At 40.0% G+C, this 17,578-nt stretch overlaps 1 protein-coding gene across 1 annotated transcript in view; it reads right to left on the minus strand.

Moving 5' to 3' along the window:
* Nucleotides 1-455: 455 nt before the first annotated feature.
* TBC1D19 (TBC1 domain family member 19) overlaps nucleotides 456-17,578 on the minus strand; it is a 130,468-nt gene continuing 113,345 nt past the window's right edge. The window contains exons 17-21 of the mRNA XM_056125556.1: nucleotides 16,779-16,888; nucleotides 14,502-14,593; nucleotides 8,820-8,935; nucleotides 2,423-2,493; nucleotides 456-1,445 (exon numbers count right to left, since the gene is read on the minus strand). Of these exons, the coding sequence (XP_055981531.1) occupies nucleotides 1,371-1,445; nucleotides 2,423-2,493; nucleotides 8,820-8,935; nucleotides 14,502-14,593; nucleotides 16,779-16,888 (464 nt within the window). The 3' untranslated portion in view covers nucleotides 456-1,370. The remainder of the gene's footprint in view (nucleotides 1,446-2,422; nucleotides 2,494-8,819; nucleotides 8,936-14,501; nucleotides 14,594-16,778; nucleotides 16,889-17,578) is intronic.

Consider the following 17,578-nt stretch of genomic DNA (forward strand, 5'->3'; position numbering starts at 1 on the left):
AATGTGCTTTAGCAGAGAATGGCAAAGCCTGTGACTATAACCAAAAACACCTTCAAAAGCAATAACAAGGAATTAAAAGCCAATTAATACATGATTATTTAGTGATAATAAATCAACCAGTACCTGATGAAAACAGCTTTAAAAAAAGAGATTTTCAAATTACTAGTTATATAAAATTTCACACTTGCAATGTTGTGTGAAACTTCATATAGTTCCTAATATGTATTCTCTAAATAAAAAACTTAGGAAATACTTTTGGACAAAAATAAAACAATTCTCCAGGTACACAGTAAAAGTATCAAACTATTGATACTGGGTTGAGGATTTTGTCGAAGTGATCAGTCTGTTGAGTTTGAATCTAAAATCAAATGAACATAGTTTTTGAAACTTTTCATGCATATTCCATAGAAATAATAAGTCTTTGGCAGTAATATAAAATAAGACCTCATGCTTATAAAAAGAAAGAGATCAAAATAAGTCTGATTGATGCCTTACATATTTCCCTAGTTCTTGAACAAATGGTACTTACTTCTAGTCTCTCTTTACTGTTCCGCCCTGGAAGTAAATCTCATTAAATTAAGCTTCACCAAAAGTGTATATGGTTCTGACTTTTCATTCCCTCCTTTTAATACTTAGGTATCTTCTTTGTAATACCTCCAAAGTGAAAGAACCTGGCCACAGGCCCAGCAGTGTCAAGTCTTCTAAACAAAAGATGCAAGGTGGAGATGTTGGAAGTGAATCACTTCACAATTATTTGACTTCTCCTGAAAAAGTGATGAAATAAATACCATCGTGCGGATACAACAATATTTGAGCTTCCCCAGAAGACAGGGTAAAAGAAGTGGAGAAGGATCCATAAAAGCTCCAGTGAGAGACAAGTTAAGAAGACCAAAGTATACTTGAATGACCACTTAAAAGCATCGTCTTTTTCAAGTCTTCTCACATCCTACTTCACCTCTGGCTCTGCATGAACAGCAGTTTCTTGGACTAAATGACACATCATCTGGAGGGAAACTTACAAACTGACATAAGAGAATTGATGACCTCTTGAGTTTATTACAATATCTTTAGCTCCTATTGCATCTAATGTTACATGCCTTTTACAAATTAGGATTCTATATATAGGATGTTCAATTTAGCAGAAGTTATCTCTATTGCTTCCATTTTGAAAATCAGCAGCATGCAATGCAATATTTGGTGTGCAGAATTATTGTTTCAAAAAGTGAAAAACTACTTAGGTTTAACTGAGGAGGGAACATGATCTTTATTGGCTTATATGCAAGTTTAATTTTGGTTTTATGCAGAGTTTGCATAGTTCATGATTAGTTTCTAATGAGGAACTAGATGTGTTGTCCTGACCTTGAAGAAAATCAGGTAACGGTAGCAAACAGAAAAATCTGAAGAAGAGGCATGACTTTTAAAGTAGAAAGATCCGCAAGAACTGCCTGAAACAAAACAAGAACAAAAAAATCTATCAGTATCTGGATGTTAATCAGGAAAGGGGCGCCTATGAAATAAGGTGCAATAGAAACACGATTACCCAGTAATTCTAGCACTGAAACCATTAACAAGTTCTACAATGTGTCCCAAATATCTGTACTGAAATTATACTTTCCTTCTCATTTCGGAAGATCCTAATGGTAAAGAACATGGCCAAAATGCTAAATTGTGCAGCAAAAAATAATCTGGACTTTAGTCTTGAGCCATCTTCAAATACACAAGGTAGCATGAGTTTATAAGAGGTCTAACATTTCAACTTGGTTCTATAAATAAACATACATTATGAATCCTAGTCCTGTTATACTAGTATCAGGGGTAACTGGCTTCAGGAAATAATTTTGAGATAGAACTTGTGTTTATTCAGTCACAAGACACATAAACATCCTCTTCCCTTTAAACAAAGAATGTAGGCAGCTATTTTAAGGAGAAAATTTATATTTCTGGAAGAGATAACAAATAGAGTAATACAGTAAGTCACTACTAAACTGAACCATGTTTCAGGAATAAAACATACTACTGAAAAGACGTCAGCCTCACACAATTAACTCACAATTGAAAATAACAAAAGAAACACTATTATTTCTATATTATTTAAGTACAGCTGGGTAGTGGAAGTAGTGTCCACTACTACAGTAGTGATTAAGTGATTAAGTGAAGCCCCAATAGTTTCTTCTGATATTTCTAGGTTTCTTATTTCCTCTAATGACTTCCTATAATAAGCTTGTGGATGACTCCATCACAAGAAGTTTTCAAGCACTGGAGGCATTTTGAACACTGACGAGTACTTAGCTCGGAACTTAACAGGTTTTACTCAGGTTAGGCTCTGAGTAATGCATATCCTATGCATCTGAGACTAGAGCGCCTGGGCCTGGCCATCTCTCAGAAACTATTTCCATCCCATCGAAGAGAAACTTATCCTTACTTCAGCTGCAGCCAATGATGTCACCTCCATCAGGTTCACTGCTCGGAAAGCAAACACAGCAGCTGCCAGCACTGGAAAAGAATGCACACTATTTCAACTGCTGACCTACTCATCAGCCTGGCAGATTCATTGCACTGCCCACAACCCACAGCGAGGGCACCCGTAACACTTCCCCTACCTGCCATCTTCCTTCGGGGCGAAGGGCCTGGCATGGACATAAATGATCACCTCCGGGAAACAGAGTCTCACATTTAGATCAAGAGAACCCACAGTTTTGGGCAAAAGAAAAATTCAGTGGTCTTAAAAAAATAACTGTTTTTATAAGGTGTTTCTGTCGTACCTACAACTTACATGGTAACAGTTTTTAAATGTATAAGTTTCTAATGAATTATGAATCAAGGTTTGCTTTGATGCAGCTCTTTTATGCTATGGCAATCGGGAGTCATCTAAAAAGTTGTCGGAGACTGAGGCTTTCCATGAATCAGATCATGGTTTTTATATTCACAGGGACGTGCCCTGCTAGAAAAGCAGCCATAAAGCCTATTGTTAAAAAATAATCTTTGTAGGGGTCAGGAATGTGACTCCAGAACATGCCTTGCTTGCGTGAGACCTTGGATTACATCCTGGGTGCCTCACAATCCTTTGAACACGACCAGCATGCCCCCCCCCAGAACAATAACCAATAAATCAATGAAACAAAGCAAAATGAACACTTTTATAACACGCTGCTATCATTACATTTTTATATTTCAGCACCAACTTTCTTAGTACCATAACAGGATGTTTCTGGGAAAGATGCTATGGGATTGGTTCTGATATTTACATGAATGCTGTTGGGGGGAGAGGGGACAGGGAAGAAACATTTTCCTAAAAATCAGAAAAATCAAAAAACCACCACACAGGAGCACCGTGGAGGTCAATAATATGCACAGAACGGAAAACAGCGGCTGGATTCGTGCCGCCATTAAGCACACGTGTATGAAAGTGAGTAACACTAATGAAAAATGCCACTTAATACAGAATCCAGAGTAAAAATCATGCAGGGAACGAGTCACCACAGACAAAAGGAGTCCGGTGGGAGAGAAGCAGCCCCGATAAGGAGCCGAGCTGACTCTGCTCCTCCCTACTTTTTTGTCTTGGTATCACCAGTTGACAGGAGCGTTCCTACCTCTCATGTCCTACACAAAAAGTCCTTGCAGTTTAGAAAATAAATGATAAGGAATCTTCAGTATCAGTGGGAAAAAGCTTGACTCCTAAGTAAAATGCACAGCTAGTCAATTATGTCTTTACAAAACACATCTTTGCTCTGGGAATAATAATAATAATAATAATAATAATAATAATGATGATGATGATGATGCAAACTGCACTTAACTCTCACCCCAACTTGGAGTGAAGCACGATTATCACCCCCATTTTACAAATGCAGACACTGAGGCCCAGGAAGTTTGGGTGACATGTTGAGAGTGACAGAAAACAGCGTGACAACTCAGCGCTCGTTCTGGAGCGCCACCATCCAATCACTCTGCGATGACATAATTGCGATTAAAGGTGACCAGCAATGACTCAGCCCTGAGTGACATCTGTCCACCTTCCTGACACTCGGCAGCTCTGCGGTGCCCGGGCTGCCTTCCACGGATGGCACGAGGCTGAAACCATGGGCTCGGACTGGCAGGTTGGATGGAGTGTCTGAGGAGCAAAAGTCGGCATCCAGTCTCCAGCGTCCCCTGGGAGAGGCAGAGCGCACCTAGTACCTAGCGCGCAGAGGCACTTTTCTAGGATAAGAGAGTCGGGACAGTCTGGCAGAAAAGGCACGGGACTAGTTAGAGAAGAGTTCTGGAGTTAAAAAAAAATTAAGTGATGGGGAGATTTTTAAAAGAGTTGGGAGAGAGAGGACTCAAAGGAGTGAGAACATCCTCTGAATTTGGGAGCCCTGGGTTCCCTTCTGGCATTGCATGGTGCCCCCAGCACCACAATGAGTTATCCCTGAACCGTAAGCTGGAGTAGCACCAGAGTACCACTGGGTTTGATCCCCAGACTAGTAATAATAGTCGCACTGTAGCACCGTCCTCCTGTTGTTCATCAATTTGCTCGAGCGGGCACCAGTACTGTCTCCATTGTGAGACTTGTTGTTACTGTTTTTGGTATATCGAATATGCCACGGGGAGCTTGCCAGGCCCTGCTGAGTGGGCGGGAGCTTGCCAGGCTCTCTGAGAGGGAGGGAGGAATCAAACCCGGGTCGGCTGCATGCAAGGCACACGCCCTACCCACTGTGCTCCAGTAATAATAGTAATAATGATAAAGTCAAATCAGTTGCAATTATTTAAACTGTAACAAGGGCCAAAAGAGATCCGGGACCAAGAAATGACCTTTCAATTGAAAAGGAGAAAACTTCATTTAGTTACTTCTATGTTTACAAGAGAGCAAAGGAAATTGTTTCTGGAAAACCAGCAGCTTCTTCAGTTTCCTAAATGGAATCCTGTATGTCAAGGGAAACCGTTTACAAGCTAAGAAGTGTGATCACTGTTTTGCATCTTGCTTAATATTTAACAGAGATGGTAAAAATTGACAGGATGCTCCAAATTTCTGCAGCAACAGGAAAGAGTATTTTTTTCTAGGCTGGAAATTGTTTTTCCAACCATAGATAAGAGGGGAAAGAGTGGCTCGCTAATTCACCTCAGCATCCAAAGTGCTTATGTGTTCAAAACCCTTATTTATCTTGGTGCCACATCACACAAGTTCCTTTTCATCTACTTTGTGTTTGCTTGGCCTTGCCCTTCCACAGAACAGGTTTGCACGCCAAGGAGAAAAGGCCTCTAGTCCGGAACATTGTCAACAGAAGTCGGCCTCTGCCTGAAATATGGATCTGTGAATATTCACTTCTGATCTTTTAAGCCATTCTCATTAATTCGAAGTAATTATATTGTGAACATTAAGGTGCCTTTGCCTTATTTATTTATTCATTTATTTTAATTTAATTTTTATTAGTGAAACACCATGAGGTACAGTTGTAGACTTACAAATTTTTGTGCTTGGGTTTCAGTTATACAATGATCAAGTACCCATCCCTCCACCAGCGCCCATCCTCCACCATCACGGGTCCCAGTATCCCCCCTATCCTCCCCATCCCACCCTGCCTCTGTGGCAGGGAATGCCCTTTTGTTCTCTCTCTCCTTTTGGGTGTTGTGGTTTGCAAAAGAGGCACTGAGTGGCAATCATGTTTGGTCTATAGTCTACTTTCAGCATGCTTCTCCCATCCTGGGAGGATCCTCCCAACACTCTTTATTTGGTGCTCCCTTCTCTATCTGAGCTCCCTTTTCCCCTAGCATGAGTGGCTGGCCTCCAAGTCATGGAGCAAAACTCCTGGTACTAATCTCAAAGGTGCCTTTGCTTTAAACTGTTATTTAAAAAAACTAATTAATTCACGATTAGAACTAAATATTTATTAAATATTTACTCAAGTATTGTTCGAGCAAATGAGATAGTCCCATTCTGATCAAAACTTGTACAAAATAATTGAAATTAATTTGTATTCCTCACCCCGAGACACTCTCTCCTGTGGCTCCTCATCTTCCTTCCATGGCAGGGCAATTCCAATCCATCGAGTTCCATTTTTAGATTTCCACAGTTCTCAATTGGTCTTAAAAAGCATGCAAGGAAAGTGGCTACCACAATGCAGAATTCATTGCTGCCTGTTTACCAGTAACTTTTCTTTTTTCCTTGGTAATTGGGACACACCACTCTTGGCTGTGCTGAGGGATCATTCCTGGCGGTGCTCTGGGGACCATATAGGGTGCCAGGATTGAACTAGGTGCAGCCCTTAACACCTGTGCTATCTTCCTGACCCTAAAAGTAACATTTTAATTAGTGTGCTGAGTTCCCCACACTAAAATAAGGGTATTCAAATAAAGTTTCAAAACAAAAAAAATGAGAGAATTTGGATTCTCTCATCTAAAAAGGTCTGGAAAGTGTTTTAATTGAACATTACTATCACAGTCAACCTCTTAGCTCCTCAGATGACCTTTAAAAGTCCATTCTACTTTTGGAAAGTCCATTACTTAAAAATAATGCCTTATTTTGGACTCCTTTTACATGCTACATATTTCTGAAATGACACAAAAAGCTATATACTATACACTTCTTCAACTGACTTATGACTTATGTAGGGGAAAGTCTAAAATCCTGTCCCCTGAAAAACAGTTGCAGACAACTTATTTCTGTTTAGCCTGGAAATAAGACTTTGGGGAAAGGAGATGATACAAGAGTAGAAATAGCAAGATTATCATCCTGGATTAATAAAAATCCACTTATTCAGGCAGCTGAATAACACAGACTTGAAATGGACTACCTGGTAAACACAGATTACCCAAAACTGATAAACTGAAAAAGAGGCTAAGAATTTTATGTCTGAAAAACCTTATAGCAGTTATGCCTAATTATTTTAGGATTCCTTTTATGGCTAAATTATACTCATCACTGACATCCAGATTAAGATGAGGTCAGCCTAATCTTTTCTAACTAAAATCAGCATGGACTTTGAAAAACAGGGGAATGGATGGACATGGAGAATCATGCTGAGTGAAATGAGTCAGAAGAGGAGGATAAGTCATGGAATGATTACGCTCATTTGTGGGATATAAAAAACATAGTGTAGGACAAGGATAGTAGAAACAAAGGCCAGGAGGACTGGTTCACTGTTGGAAGCTTACCACAAGTAGGGGGTGGTGGGGTGGGCAGTTAGGATAGAAAAAGGACCACTATGACAGTGATTTGGAAATGATCACTCTAGACAAGAACTGAGAGCTGAAAGAAGGTATACAGACATAAATTATAACCTTTCATACCTGTATTGCAAACCATAATGCCCAAAAGGGGAGAGAGAGAGAGAGAGAGAGAGAGAGAGAGAGAGAGAGACCAGGCGAGAGAAGGAAAGTGCCTGCTATAGAGAGGCAGGTGTTGAAACACTGAAAGGCTGAAACCCAATTATGAACAACTTTGTAACTGTATATCTCACTGTTAAAAAAATAAAAATTAACCATTAAAAATTAACTTTAAAAAAAAACAGGGCACAAGAGAGATAGAATAGCGGGCAGGACACTTGCCTTGCATTCTACCAACCCTGGTTCAATCCCCAGCATCCCATATGGTCCCCCGAGAACTACCAGGTGTGATCCCTGAGCACAGAGTCAGGAGTAAGTTCTAAGTACTGCTGGGTGTGGCCCCAAGAGAAAAAGAATTTTTTAAAAATTAGGGCAAAAGATAGTAGGTGTTACAAAAAATATCAGAAGTCATATCTTTGATTACACTAGGGACAACGTTTATCTTTAAGAAATTTTATTACTTCCCTAATAATCCTTTTTTTTAACCTTCCTGCCCAAATCCTCTAGACTTCTCAGGGTTCAAGAAGTGCTAATATGATACATATATAAGATGACCTTTTCCTTCTTATGCAAGAAAAGGTGATCTTCAACTAAGCATCATTTCCACAGCAGGTCAAAGAGGTATCTACATACATAAGGCAAGGGAAAGAGAAAAAGTGAGGTTAAATAATTTGTTTAGTATCACATAACAGGAAAAGGTTGGAACAACACTGCCAACTTTTCTGTCCTGCATCTACTGCTGTAAAAATCTTGTTATATTTATTTGAATATCCTGATAAGCCCAATGGTAAAAATAACCAAGTCTGTTTTGCAAAAGGGAAACAAAATCATATAAATAATAATAAATCTGTGCTGGATGTGTTTTCATATAATCGTCCGTGCGTTTACTTGTTGTAAGAACAATTTTGGTGTGAATGTGATGGTTGTGAGTTGACTACGTAGCTTCTTGAAATACAGATGAAAAATTCATTTTTGGCTTAAAAGAACACCTGAAAGGGAAAACTCACCAGGGCAGAAGTCAGATACTATTAGCAAAATGTTTTGAATTCAGCATAAACTGAAGTCCAGAAAAGCTGGGATTTCAACTCTCCAGGGAGGCTGAGTGTCAGTGGAAGTGAGGTAGGAGTTGAGAAGGGGCATGGAAAAGGGTGCTAAGATGGACGCGTGAACGCAGAAAGGAAATCCACCTACTCTCAGCTTCACAGACCTCACGCGTGGGGAGAGAGAACTCTGCTCTGGCTGGACCGAAAGGAAAGGAGGAGTAACCAAGCAGGAAAAGAGACAAAGAATAGATGATGCTACATAGTGACCCCAGCATCAAGATCTCAGAAACTCAACACTTAAATTTTAAAGCAGATAAATATCCTTATTCTTGTCATTATTAGGAAAGATATACCATGAATCAGAAATGGCTGATAATTGTAGACTCAAACACCAATTGTAGAGGGTGAACATTAGAAAGGGAAGGGCCTTATATAGAAACAACGTGTGTATTACAAACCAGAATTTACTCTTACCGGCAAGAATTTCCAGGGAGTTGTATCCTAGGATTCTATCCCATAAAAGCAAGAGTTGGTCTGTAGCTAAGTATCCAGAGAAAGCACGGACCATCCATTTGAATGATATACGAAGTCTATAAGCAAAGAAGAAAAAAAAATAAATTTTACCACTGGCATTTTTCCCCCCTTGCAAAAAGGCAATACCAAAAGAGCTCAATTAACTCTATTGTTAATAGAACTTCTTTATGAGTCTTAGAAATCACCTGGGTATTTAAAATTCAAGTGCTCTCTTGAAAGCTGTAGAAGAAGTGTAATGAAGAGAAACTGTTAGTCATCAAATTAGTGGTCTCAAAGTATTAGGAAGAATTACTTTTGCTGAGCTCTCCTTTATGTTATGGTTTAGACTTTAGAAAACTGACTTCAATGTTCTGTTTTTCAGGATCATAACAGTTCCAGGCAAGCCCAGATAATTTAAATTTTGTTCAAAGAACTTGAAAGTGCTTGATGCTTTTTTTTTCCAGTTCAAGAAATGATATTCCTGTATTTCAATTAAAATGGCTACATACCTTGAATAAAACAAAACAGGTAGTAGTGTTTAAAGATGAAGAAAAGTCTTTTAAAACTTTAAGGGATCTTAAAGTTTCTAGAGAAAGAGATTTCTAATTTCAAATTCTTTGTTTTGAAGAGGATGTCATTAGATTTCTGAAAGAGCATTAGAAATTTAACTGAATTTCATTTTGAAAAAACAAAATAAAACCCCTACCTGATTGCATTACCTAGAAATAGGTTAAGTTAAAAGAACACTGCACATCTAGAATCAGGAGACGGATTCTTTGACTTCGGCACCTTAAGAGATAAACCACTCACTCACATTTCTGTGCTATTAGTATTTGATCATCTTTGGATTGTCTGGTGAGGTGCTAGCCAAACTCTTTGCTGGCATGGCAACAAAGTTATATAGATCAACGTCTGTATTTTTCCCCTTTTTGTTGGGGGGCGGTTCCCAAGCAGTACTCTGGAGGTCCAGACCTGAGATTTCGACCAACTGGGCAGAGGTTTACTGCAGGGCCTGAGGATGTGATGCTTCTTGGGCTCTGCAATGCTGGAGATCATGTGAGACACCTCCCTTCATTTCATTGGTGCTCTTATAGTGTCTTGTTAGAACAGTAATACCACACACCATGCTTCTCCTTTATCGACAGCACAAACTAAATTTTAAAAAAATGTTACTGATTGGGCTGTACAGAGTCCAGGGGTTGAGGTGCTTGCCTTGTATGCAGCACTACCTGCTTTAAATCTTTTTTAGCACTCCATATGGTTTCCTGAGCACGGCCAGGAGCGATCCCTGAGTACAGAGCCAGGAACAAGGCCTAAGAACTACTGGTATGCCCCAAAATCAATTTTTAAAAGTTAAATGGGATAATTTGTAGGAAGTAAAATTTATCTTTAGTTATAATGCATGGGCTGGAGCAGTAGCACAGCGGGTAGGGCATATACCTTGCATGTGGCCAACCCGGGTTCAATTTCTCCATCCCACTCGGAGAGTCCGGCAAGCTACCGAGAGTATCCCACCCTCATGGCAGAGCCTGGCAAGCTCCCTGTGGTGTATTTGATATGCCAAAAACAGTAAAAACAAGTCTCACAATGGAGATGTTACTGGTGGTCTCTTGAGCAAATCCATGAACAACGGGAGGACAGTGCTACAGTGCTACGGTTGTAAAGCACAGTTCTTTGAGTTCTGCCAAAACCAAATGCAGACTAGGGAAGAAGCTCAGAGGTAAAGATGTATGAGGTCCTGGATTCAACCTTTAACACACACGCACACACACACACACACACACACACGAAACATTACTAACGTTTAAATTTATTTTTATTAAGGTAACACTGCTTTACAGCAGTTGTTGTTAAGCTTTAGGATTACAGCTCTACCCACCACACGGACCACCAAAGTGGTAACATCCCTCACTCCTGGACATTCATCAATTGAGAACCTTAGATCTAAAAAAAAAAAATGCAAACAAAAGCACAATCCATACTGGATGGGAATCAACAGCAAGCAAAATGGAAATTGCTGAGGAAAAAAGAAAGCCAGTGAATTAACAAATACAGGAGTAGTATGTACTCAAGCTGAGAAAAAAGGAATAAGGTGAATGAAAACAATTAAAAATAAAATGAAGTGAGTTTTAGGAAATTGTAGGATAAGACCAAATGCTTTAACATTTGTGGCATTGGAGTCCCAGAAGAAAAGGACACTAAATGTTGTTCAGAAAAAATAGTTTGCAGAAATAATGACTAAGGGCTGGAGAAATAGTACAGGACACGAGGTGCTTGCCTTGTGGGTGGATAACCCTGGTTTGCTTCCTGGCACCATATCCAGGCCCCAAAAACCGCCAGAAGTTACTTCTGAGCACAGAGTCAGAACTAGCCTCTGAATACTGAATGCTACAAGGCGTGTCTCATCTTCCTCCAATCAAAAAAGAAAAAGAAAATATTCCTAAATTTGGCAAAAGACATTTCTGAAGATTTAATTAGCTCGAAGCAATCCCTACTTGGATAACAGTCAAACTTTTGAGAACTAAAGACCAAGATCTTAGCCACTGAAGATTTCTAAACCTCGAGTTATTTGAAGATAGGAAGTGATTAATTAATAATGTATATTATTAATGGTAGGGTGCAATTATGGGTTGAATGCTTGGATGCATCCCCTCCAGATTTGGATATTTAAACTTTCCCCTCAGAGTGATCCATTAGTTAGGTGTGTCTGTGGGAGATGACAAGTTGTGGAGCCTGCAGGACTGGGATGAGTGCCTTGATGAGACTCCTGACAGTTTGTTTCTCCCTTCCTACCACGTGAGGATACAGTGAAAGTCGGCAGCTGTGACCCAGAGGAAGGTCCTCCCGGGAACTTGACTGTGCTAGCAGCTGATCTTAGACATCCTGTCTTCAAAACCAAGAGAGAAAAATTTCTTTTGTTTACAAGCAACACAGTTTATGGTAACTTGAAAGGGTAAAAATAATATCCCACTAGGGAAGATAAAATGGAACAAAAGTACTTATTACAAAGTATGCAAGAAAAGATGAAAAAAGAACAAAGAAAGCATGAAATATATGACATTAGAAAATAGATAATATAAATATTCTCTAATCCACTGTTATCAATTACATTAAATGTAAATGGAATTAATTAAAATTAAATGAAAAGGCAAGATGCTGCATGGATGATCCAATTATATTTCTTGAGGCATAATTGGAAATTCACATGAAAAATAGATATTGATAGTCTGTGTAATAAGTAAAAGGATAAAATAAAATATACCATGCAAAGCGAAATAAAAAAAAGCTACAATAGCTATGTCACATAATATCTATCAGCAGGAAAAAAGACATTTCATAATAATAAAGAGATCAAATCTCCCAAAAGCAAACTTCAAATCCATGAAATTAAAATATACATATGTACATGTGTGTGTGACATATCTATAACAATGAAGAAAAAAGTGAAAATTTATAATTATAGTAGGAGACCCTAATATCTCTTTTCTTATTCAATAACCAGCAGAAAAATAGAAAATTCACAAGTGTAAACTTGTAATATACACTTACTCTGTGTGTATGTATGTATGTGTGTGTGTGTGTGTGTGTGTTTTGTGTACTGGAATCAAAAAATCCAGGGCACCACACAATTAAGTCATGTGCTTTACTACTTTATGCCACACCCTTTGTCCTATAAGGTTTTATAAATGTCATTCTTAAGATCTAAGGTACTTGACATTCAGTGGCAATTTACTGAAAGGATACACATAGTCATATGTATACACACACACACATATATATATAATTATATTCATACATACATACAACTGAACCTTAAAACAACTCCACAAAGTAGGAATTCTCTTGATTTTAAAGATGAGAAACTTAAATTATCTTGATTTAAAGAAATGTTGATGCTTGGGTAAATTAATGTTTTGCCAGTTTAAGAAAATTTATTAAGAGACAATTTAAATTAATCTCAAGCTCAACCGCTCACTCATACACCCATCCACCCATCTATTCATCTGCTATACATTCAAGTGTGGCAAATATAAATACTAAACTGTTCCATTTCTCATTAACTCCTTTTGTAGCCTCAAAGAATTAATTAATATTCATTTCCTAACAGTTCTAAACCATTGGTAAATCATTTGTAGACTCTATTGCTTTAGATACATTGTTTTTAAATGAGAGAAAAACTAAATCATACTTAAGACCCTAAGTATTTTATACATTAATAGGTAATTCACCATGAGATAAAAGATAAAGATAAAGGCCCTCCCGTTGATCGTCGATTTGCTCGAGCGGGCCCAGTAACGTCTCCATTGGAGACTTTGTTGTTACTGTGTCTGGCATATCGAATATTCTCGGTAGCTTGCCGGGCTCTCCGAGAGGGGCGGAGGAATCGAACTCGGGTCGGCCATGTTGGCCGCTTGTAAGGCAAACGCCCTACCGCTGTGCTATCGCTCCAGCCCCACCATGAGATAAACATATTTTTAAACTTTTTGAAGGAAAATCAGAGTACAATGATTGGTAGCTAATTGACCTAATGTTACTTTATATAAGACAACAAAATTTAGACCAGAGAGATAGTTCAAAGGATTGAGAAAATATTTTGCATGTGGGAGGCCCAGGTTTGATCCTAACACCACACAGACCAGAGTGGTCCCTGAGCACAGGGCCAAGAATAGTCCCTTGGCACTGCTGGGTGTGGTGCAAAACCTAAAGGTAAAGGTAAAGGTAAAGGTAAAGGCCCTCCCGTTGATCGTCGATTTGCTCGAGCGGGCCCAGTAACGTCTCCATTGGAGACTTTGTTGTTACTGTGTCTGGCATATCGAATACTCTCGGTAGCTTGCCGGGCTCTCCGAGAGGGGCGGAGGAATCGAACTCGGGTCGGCCATGTTGGCCGCTTGTAAGGCGAACGCCCTACCCGCTGTGCTATCGCTCCACCTAAAACAAAACAAAAATTTTAAAGACAGAAAAATTTAGCTTCCAGAGCTTTCATGAAGGTATTCTGATAAACTGACTTTTAGTATCATCGCGTATCTTAAGTTTTCTTTTTAGAGAGGAGTACATCTGGTGATGTTCAGAGGTTACTCCTGGCTCTGCACTCAGAAATTACTCCTGGTGGTGCTCAAGTCACCATATGGGATGCCGACCCAGAGTAAGGCAAACACTGAACTATCACTCTGGCACAATTTCTCAGGTAGTATTTTTTTCTACAAAATTTTGCTTCAGTTTTGACCAACACCTTTAACTTAGTTTGGCGCTGGAGAGACAGTGCCATGAGTTGAGTGACTGCTTTATAAGAGGAAGGCCAGAGTCAAGTGCCTCCCAGCCCTTCAGGTGTGGCCAAACGACCAAAACCAAAACCAAAACCAGAACCAAACAAAACTGAAAAAAAAAAATGCTTATCCTGGTGACTGTTGTCCCAGGCTTTGGTAATTATTCCAAGAATATTTGGGGATGCTTCTGTTACAATCACTACTTGGGAAATACTTTATTAAGTAGTTACGTGACGAGAACTGTTTCTCTAAATTAAAATCAAATGGGGGAAAACTGTTAATTTGTCTTGAAATTTACTGCATCATTGCCAGTGCTTTACAATGACAGTGAAATAGTCTTTGGATATCAACTGATTTCACTAGGAAAGAAAATACTCACGGTTGAGCCCCAATTTCCCGTAGATGATAAAAGAGTTGGGGAAGGTATGTTTGCAGAAGAGTTTCAAACAGCAAACAGAGCGACACAATACCCTGCATACAATAACAAACCATGAGAGAAATATGCATTTCAGCATTTAACAACCAACTCTGCCAACATATTGAGTGAAGTGAGAAAAAAGGGGGAAACATTTAAGTTTGTTTTTAATAATAGAAGTCAAAACAAGAAACACACAAGCAATTTCCAACTCGCAGGGTTTCCAGATGTAGGACATCCCTCTCTAGGAGCCTTTGTCTAAGGAGCCTCGAATACCGGAGGCTCCCACATCACCTAGTTAGGGAATATTCGAAGGAAAGCCTGCTCCCTAAAAGCCGCGTAATACCACTCAGCCTGGCCAAATGAGTTTTCTCTGGATTCATTCCAGCTTCCAGGTATTTCTCTGGGGCTACAGTCACACCCTTTCTCCTCCAAGTCCTTTTCCTTTCAGCTGCCTCACCCATGAAGAAAAATATTTCCTGCTTTTTTCACTCTTTTTTGAAATCCACCCCCAGGGAAAGACTGCTGACTGCTCCAAATTTGCATCAGGAAGTTATCAAACGAGAATATTTGATTACTTAGTATAAAGATATTTTTCTTTCTGAAATCGACTTCTTAAAAGGGGCATTATTGGGTAGAGTACAGAAAGTAACTGATTGAAGCAGATGGCTTTTCAAGTGCGTTTTTCACTTCTGGACTCTGAATAAAGTCTTTCTTGTAGTTCAGCATTCCTCCGCGGAGATCTTGGTAAGGAAGTCTTAATCCTCTTTTTTTGAGTTTCTAAGGGGAAAAAAGGGTTGTCAAGGTTCCAAGGAGTTCAGTTTGGCCAGAAAAGGAGATGGCCGCTTGGCCGGAAAGGCTTCATGCTTGCAGGACAGCAGAAGGGACATGGCGGGGCTGGCCCGGTGGGTTGGCTGTAAAAGGACACCCCAGGGCAGCTGGACCACAGCAGGGCTGGCCAGACTTCTCCAGGCTGCACTGGACAGCGAGTCAAATATTTTATTTTTTCACTTAAGCATAAAATGGGACTGAAGAGGAGCGTCAAAAGTCCAATATTGACTTAAGTATTAGGACAGAGAAACAGGGTTTAGATTTTCTCTATTAGGCAAACACGGAAGTACACTAAATCCAGGAGTCTCTGAAGAAGACCCGAGCAGATGGGGGGTGCAGCATGTGCTTCCCCCTGGATGCCCTGGCTTTCTGGCCTGAGCTAGCTTTCGCTAGCAATGTCTGTGTGCAAGGGTGGGGCAGGGAGACAGGGTGCAGGAACCAGGACTAAGGCTCGAGAGAAAGGACTGGAGCCGCAGCTACAGTCTCTGGGGAAACTGGCAGCCCTGACTCACCCCAGTGTCATGTCTGGTCGGGAGAGTCGGTCGAGTTCCCCAGAACACAGCTGAAATGGAGAAAAAGTCTCCACACAGGACTCAACGCGGCCTTTGTGTCTACCCGGGCTCAGAGGGGAGAAAGGATGAAGTAGGGGCTGAAGGAACCAGACCACGGTGTGGGGCCCCCAGTATGCTTCTCCTGTCTCTCACAGCGAGGCCTGTGGGTTGTCTCAGAGAGGATAAACACAAAGAAAGTATCTGGGATAACTGATAATTAGACAAGCAGGGAATGAACAATACATGATAAACATCTGATTTTCATTTCAGAGACGAGATGATGATCATAGCAACAATTGGAAACAGAAGCTCATTATTCTTTGACTGCCGTGAGCCAAGACTGCCTGGAAGGTTCGTAGGCTCGTTCTCTACTGTCTATTTCATAGGTGAGGAAATCGGTGCTCCACAGGGCAGATCTCTTTGTCAAAGAAATCACATTTAATCTAAAAGATCACATTGGTGCAGATGAGAACGGGCTTTTTCCTATTACCACAATGATGTAAATGTCAACTTACTTCTCTTTCAACTTGAAATTTAAAAATTTTTAAATTCAGACTATAACCTAGGTAACAGGGCTACAACTGTGCTGTCATGGCTGGTTTTGATGCACAAAGTCACTGCACCTTCTTCCTCAGCCCTGATGTCACGTCTGCTCCTTCCTTCCCTCCTCCTCCTTCCCCACTGCCCGCAATCTGGCAATCGCAATTTGTAATGAAAAACCAAGGAATTGCATTTATTTTGTGGAAATATATTGCTCGACATCACAGATTAAAATCTGTGGCTTTATAATTTAATTGAGGAGGCCTTTTCTGAAGGAGAGAGAGAACGTTTGATTGGATTGGAATTTTTGTGAACTTACGGAAGGATGGGACGAGATGGAATGGAGCCTGAAGAAGAAGCGCACATACATCTCGCGGAAGATCAGGTACAATTTGGAAGGTTCATGGTAGAGAAAACAAAGTGGTGCAACTGAAAGGGAAAAAAAGCATTGATATTATTGCAGAACTACTAGTAGCAATTCATGAAGCAACTGAAAATATAAATCAGATAAGACAAATAGTATTCTTTCACAGACATACTTATAATCATGTTTCTCCTGCTGAAAAAAAATACGCACAGCCAAAATATGTGATAGGGTTATGTAGGAATCTTAAAAATTCAAAGCAAGCTCCATGGTCTACATAAAGTTAAAACTTTCTTTAAAACACTTGAAGAAAGTAACAATTGTGAGATTCATTTTTACTTTGCTTCGCTCACAAAGGATCCAGGCCATTTCATGATCCTTTTTTTAATTTTGAAAGTCCAATAAGTAACATACAAGATGATCCATGGCTAGATTTTAAACTGGGCTGGGGAGGTGGGTCAAATGATTATAGCACCCGTCTTTCGTGGCCAAGGCTTGGGTCCAATCCTTAAGACCAAATGGGCCTCTGAGCACTGCCTCTATTATTAAAAATATTAATAAACAACAGGGCTGGAGTGATAGCACAGTGGTGGGGCTTTTGCCTTGCATGTGGCCAACCCGACCGACCTGGGTTCAATTCTTCCGCCCTTCTCAGAGAGCCTGGCAAGCTACTGAGAGTATCTCGCCCACACGGGAAAGCCTGGCAAGCTCTCCGTGACGTATTCAATGCCAAACACAGTAACAAGTCTCACAAT

Source organism: Sorex fumeus, unplaced genomic scaffold (genome assembly GCF_029834395.1).
Source record: "Sorex fumeus unplaced genomic scaffold, SorFum_2.1 ptg000055l, whole genome shotgun sequence".
Taxonomy (NCBI): domain Eukaryota; kingdom Metazoa; phylum Chordata; class Mammalia; order Eulipotyphla; family Soricidae; genus Sorex; species Sorex fumeus.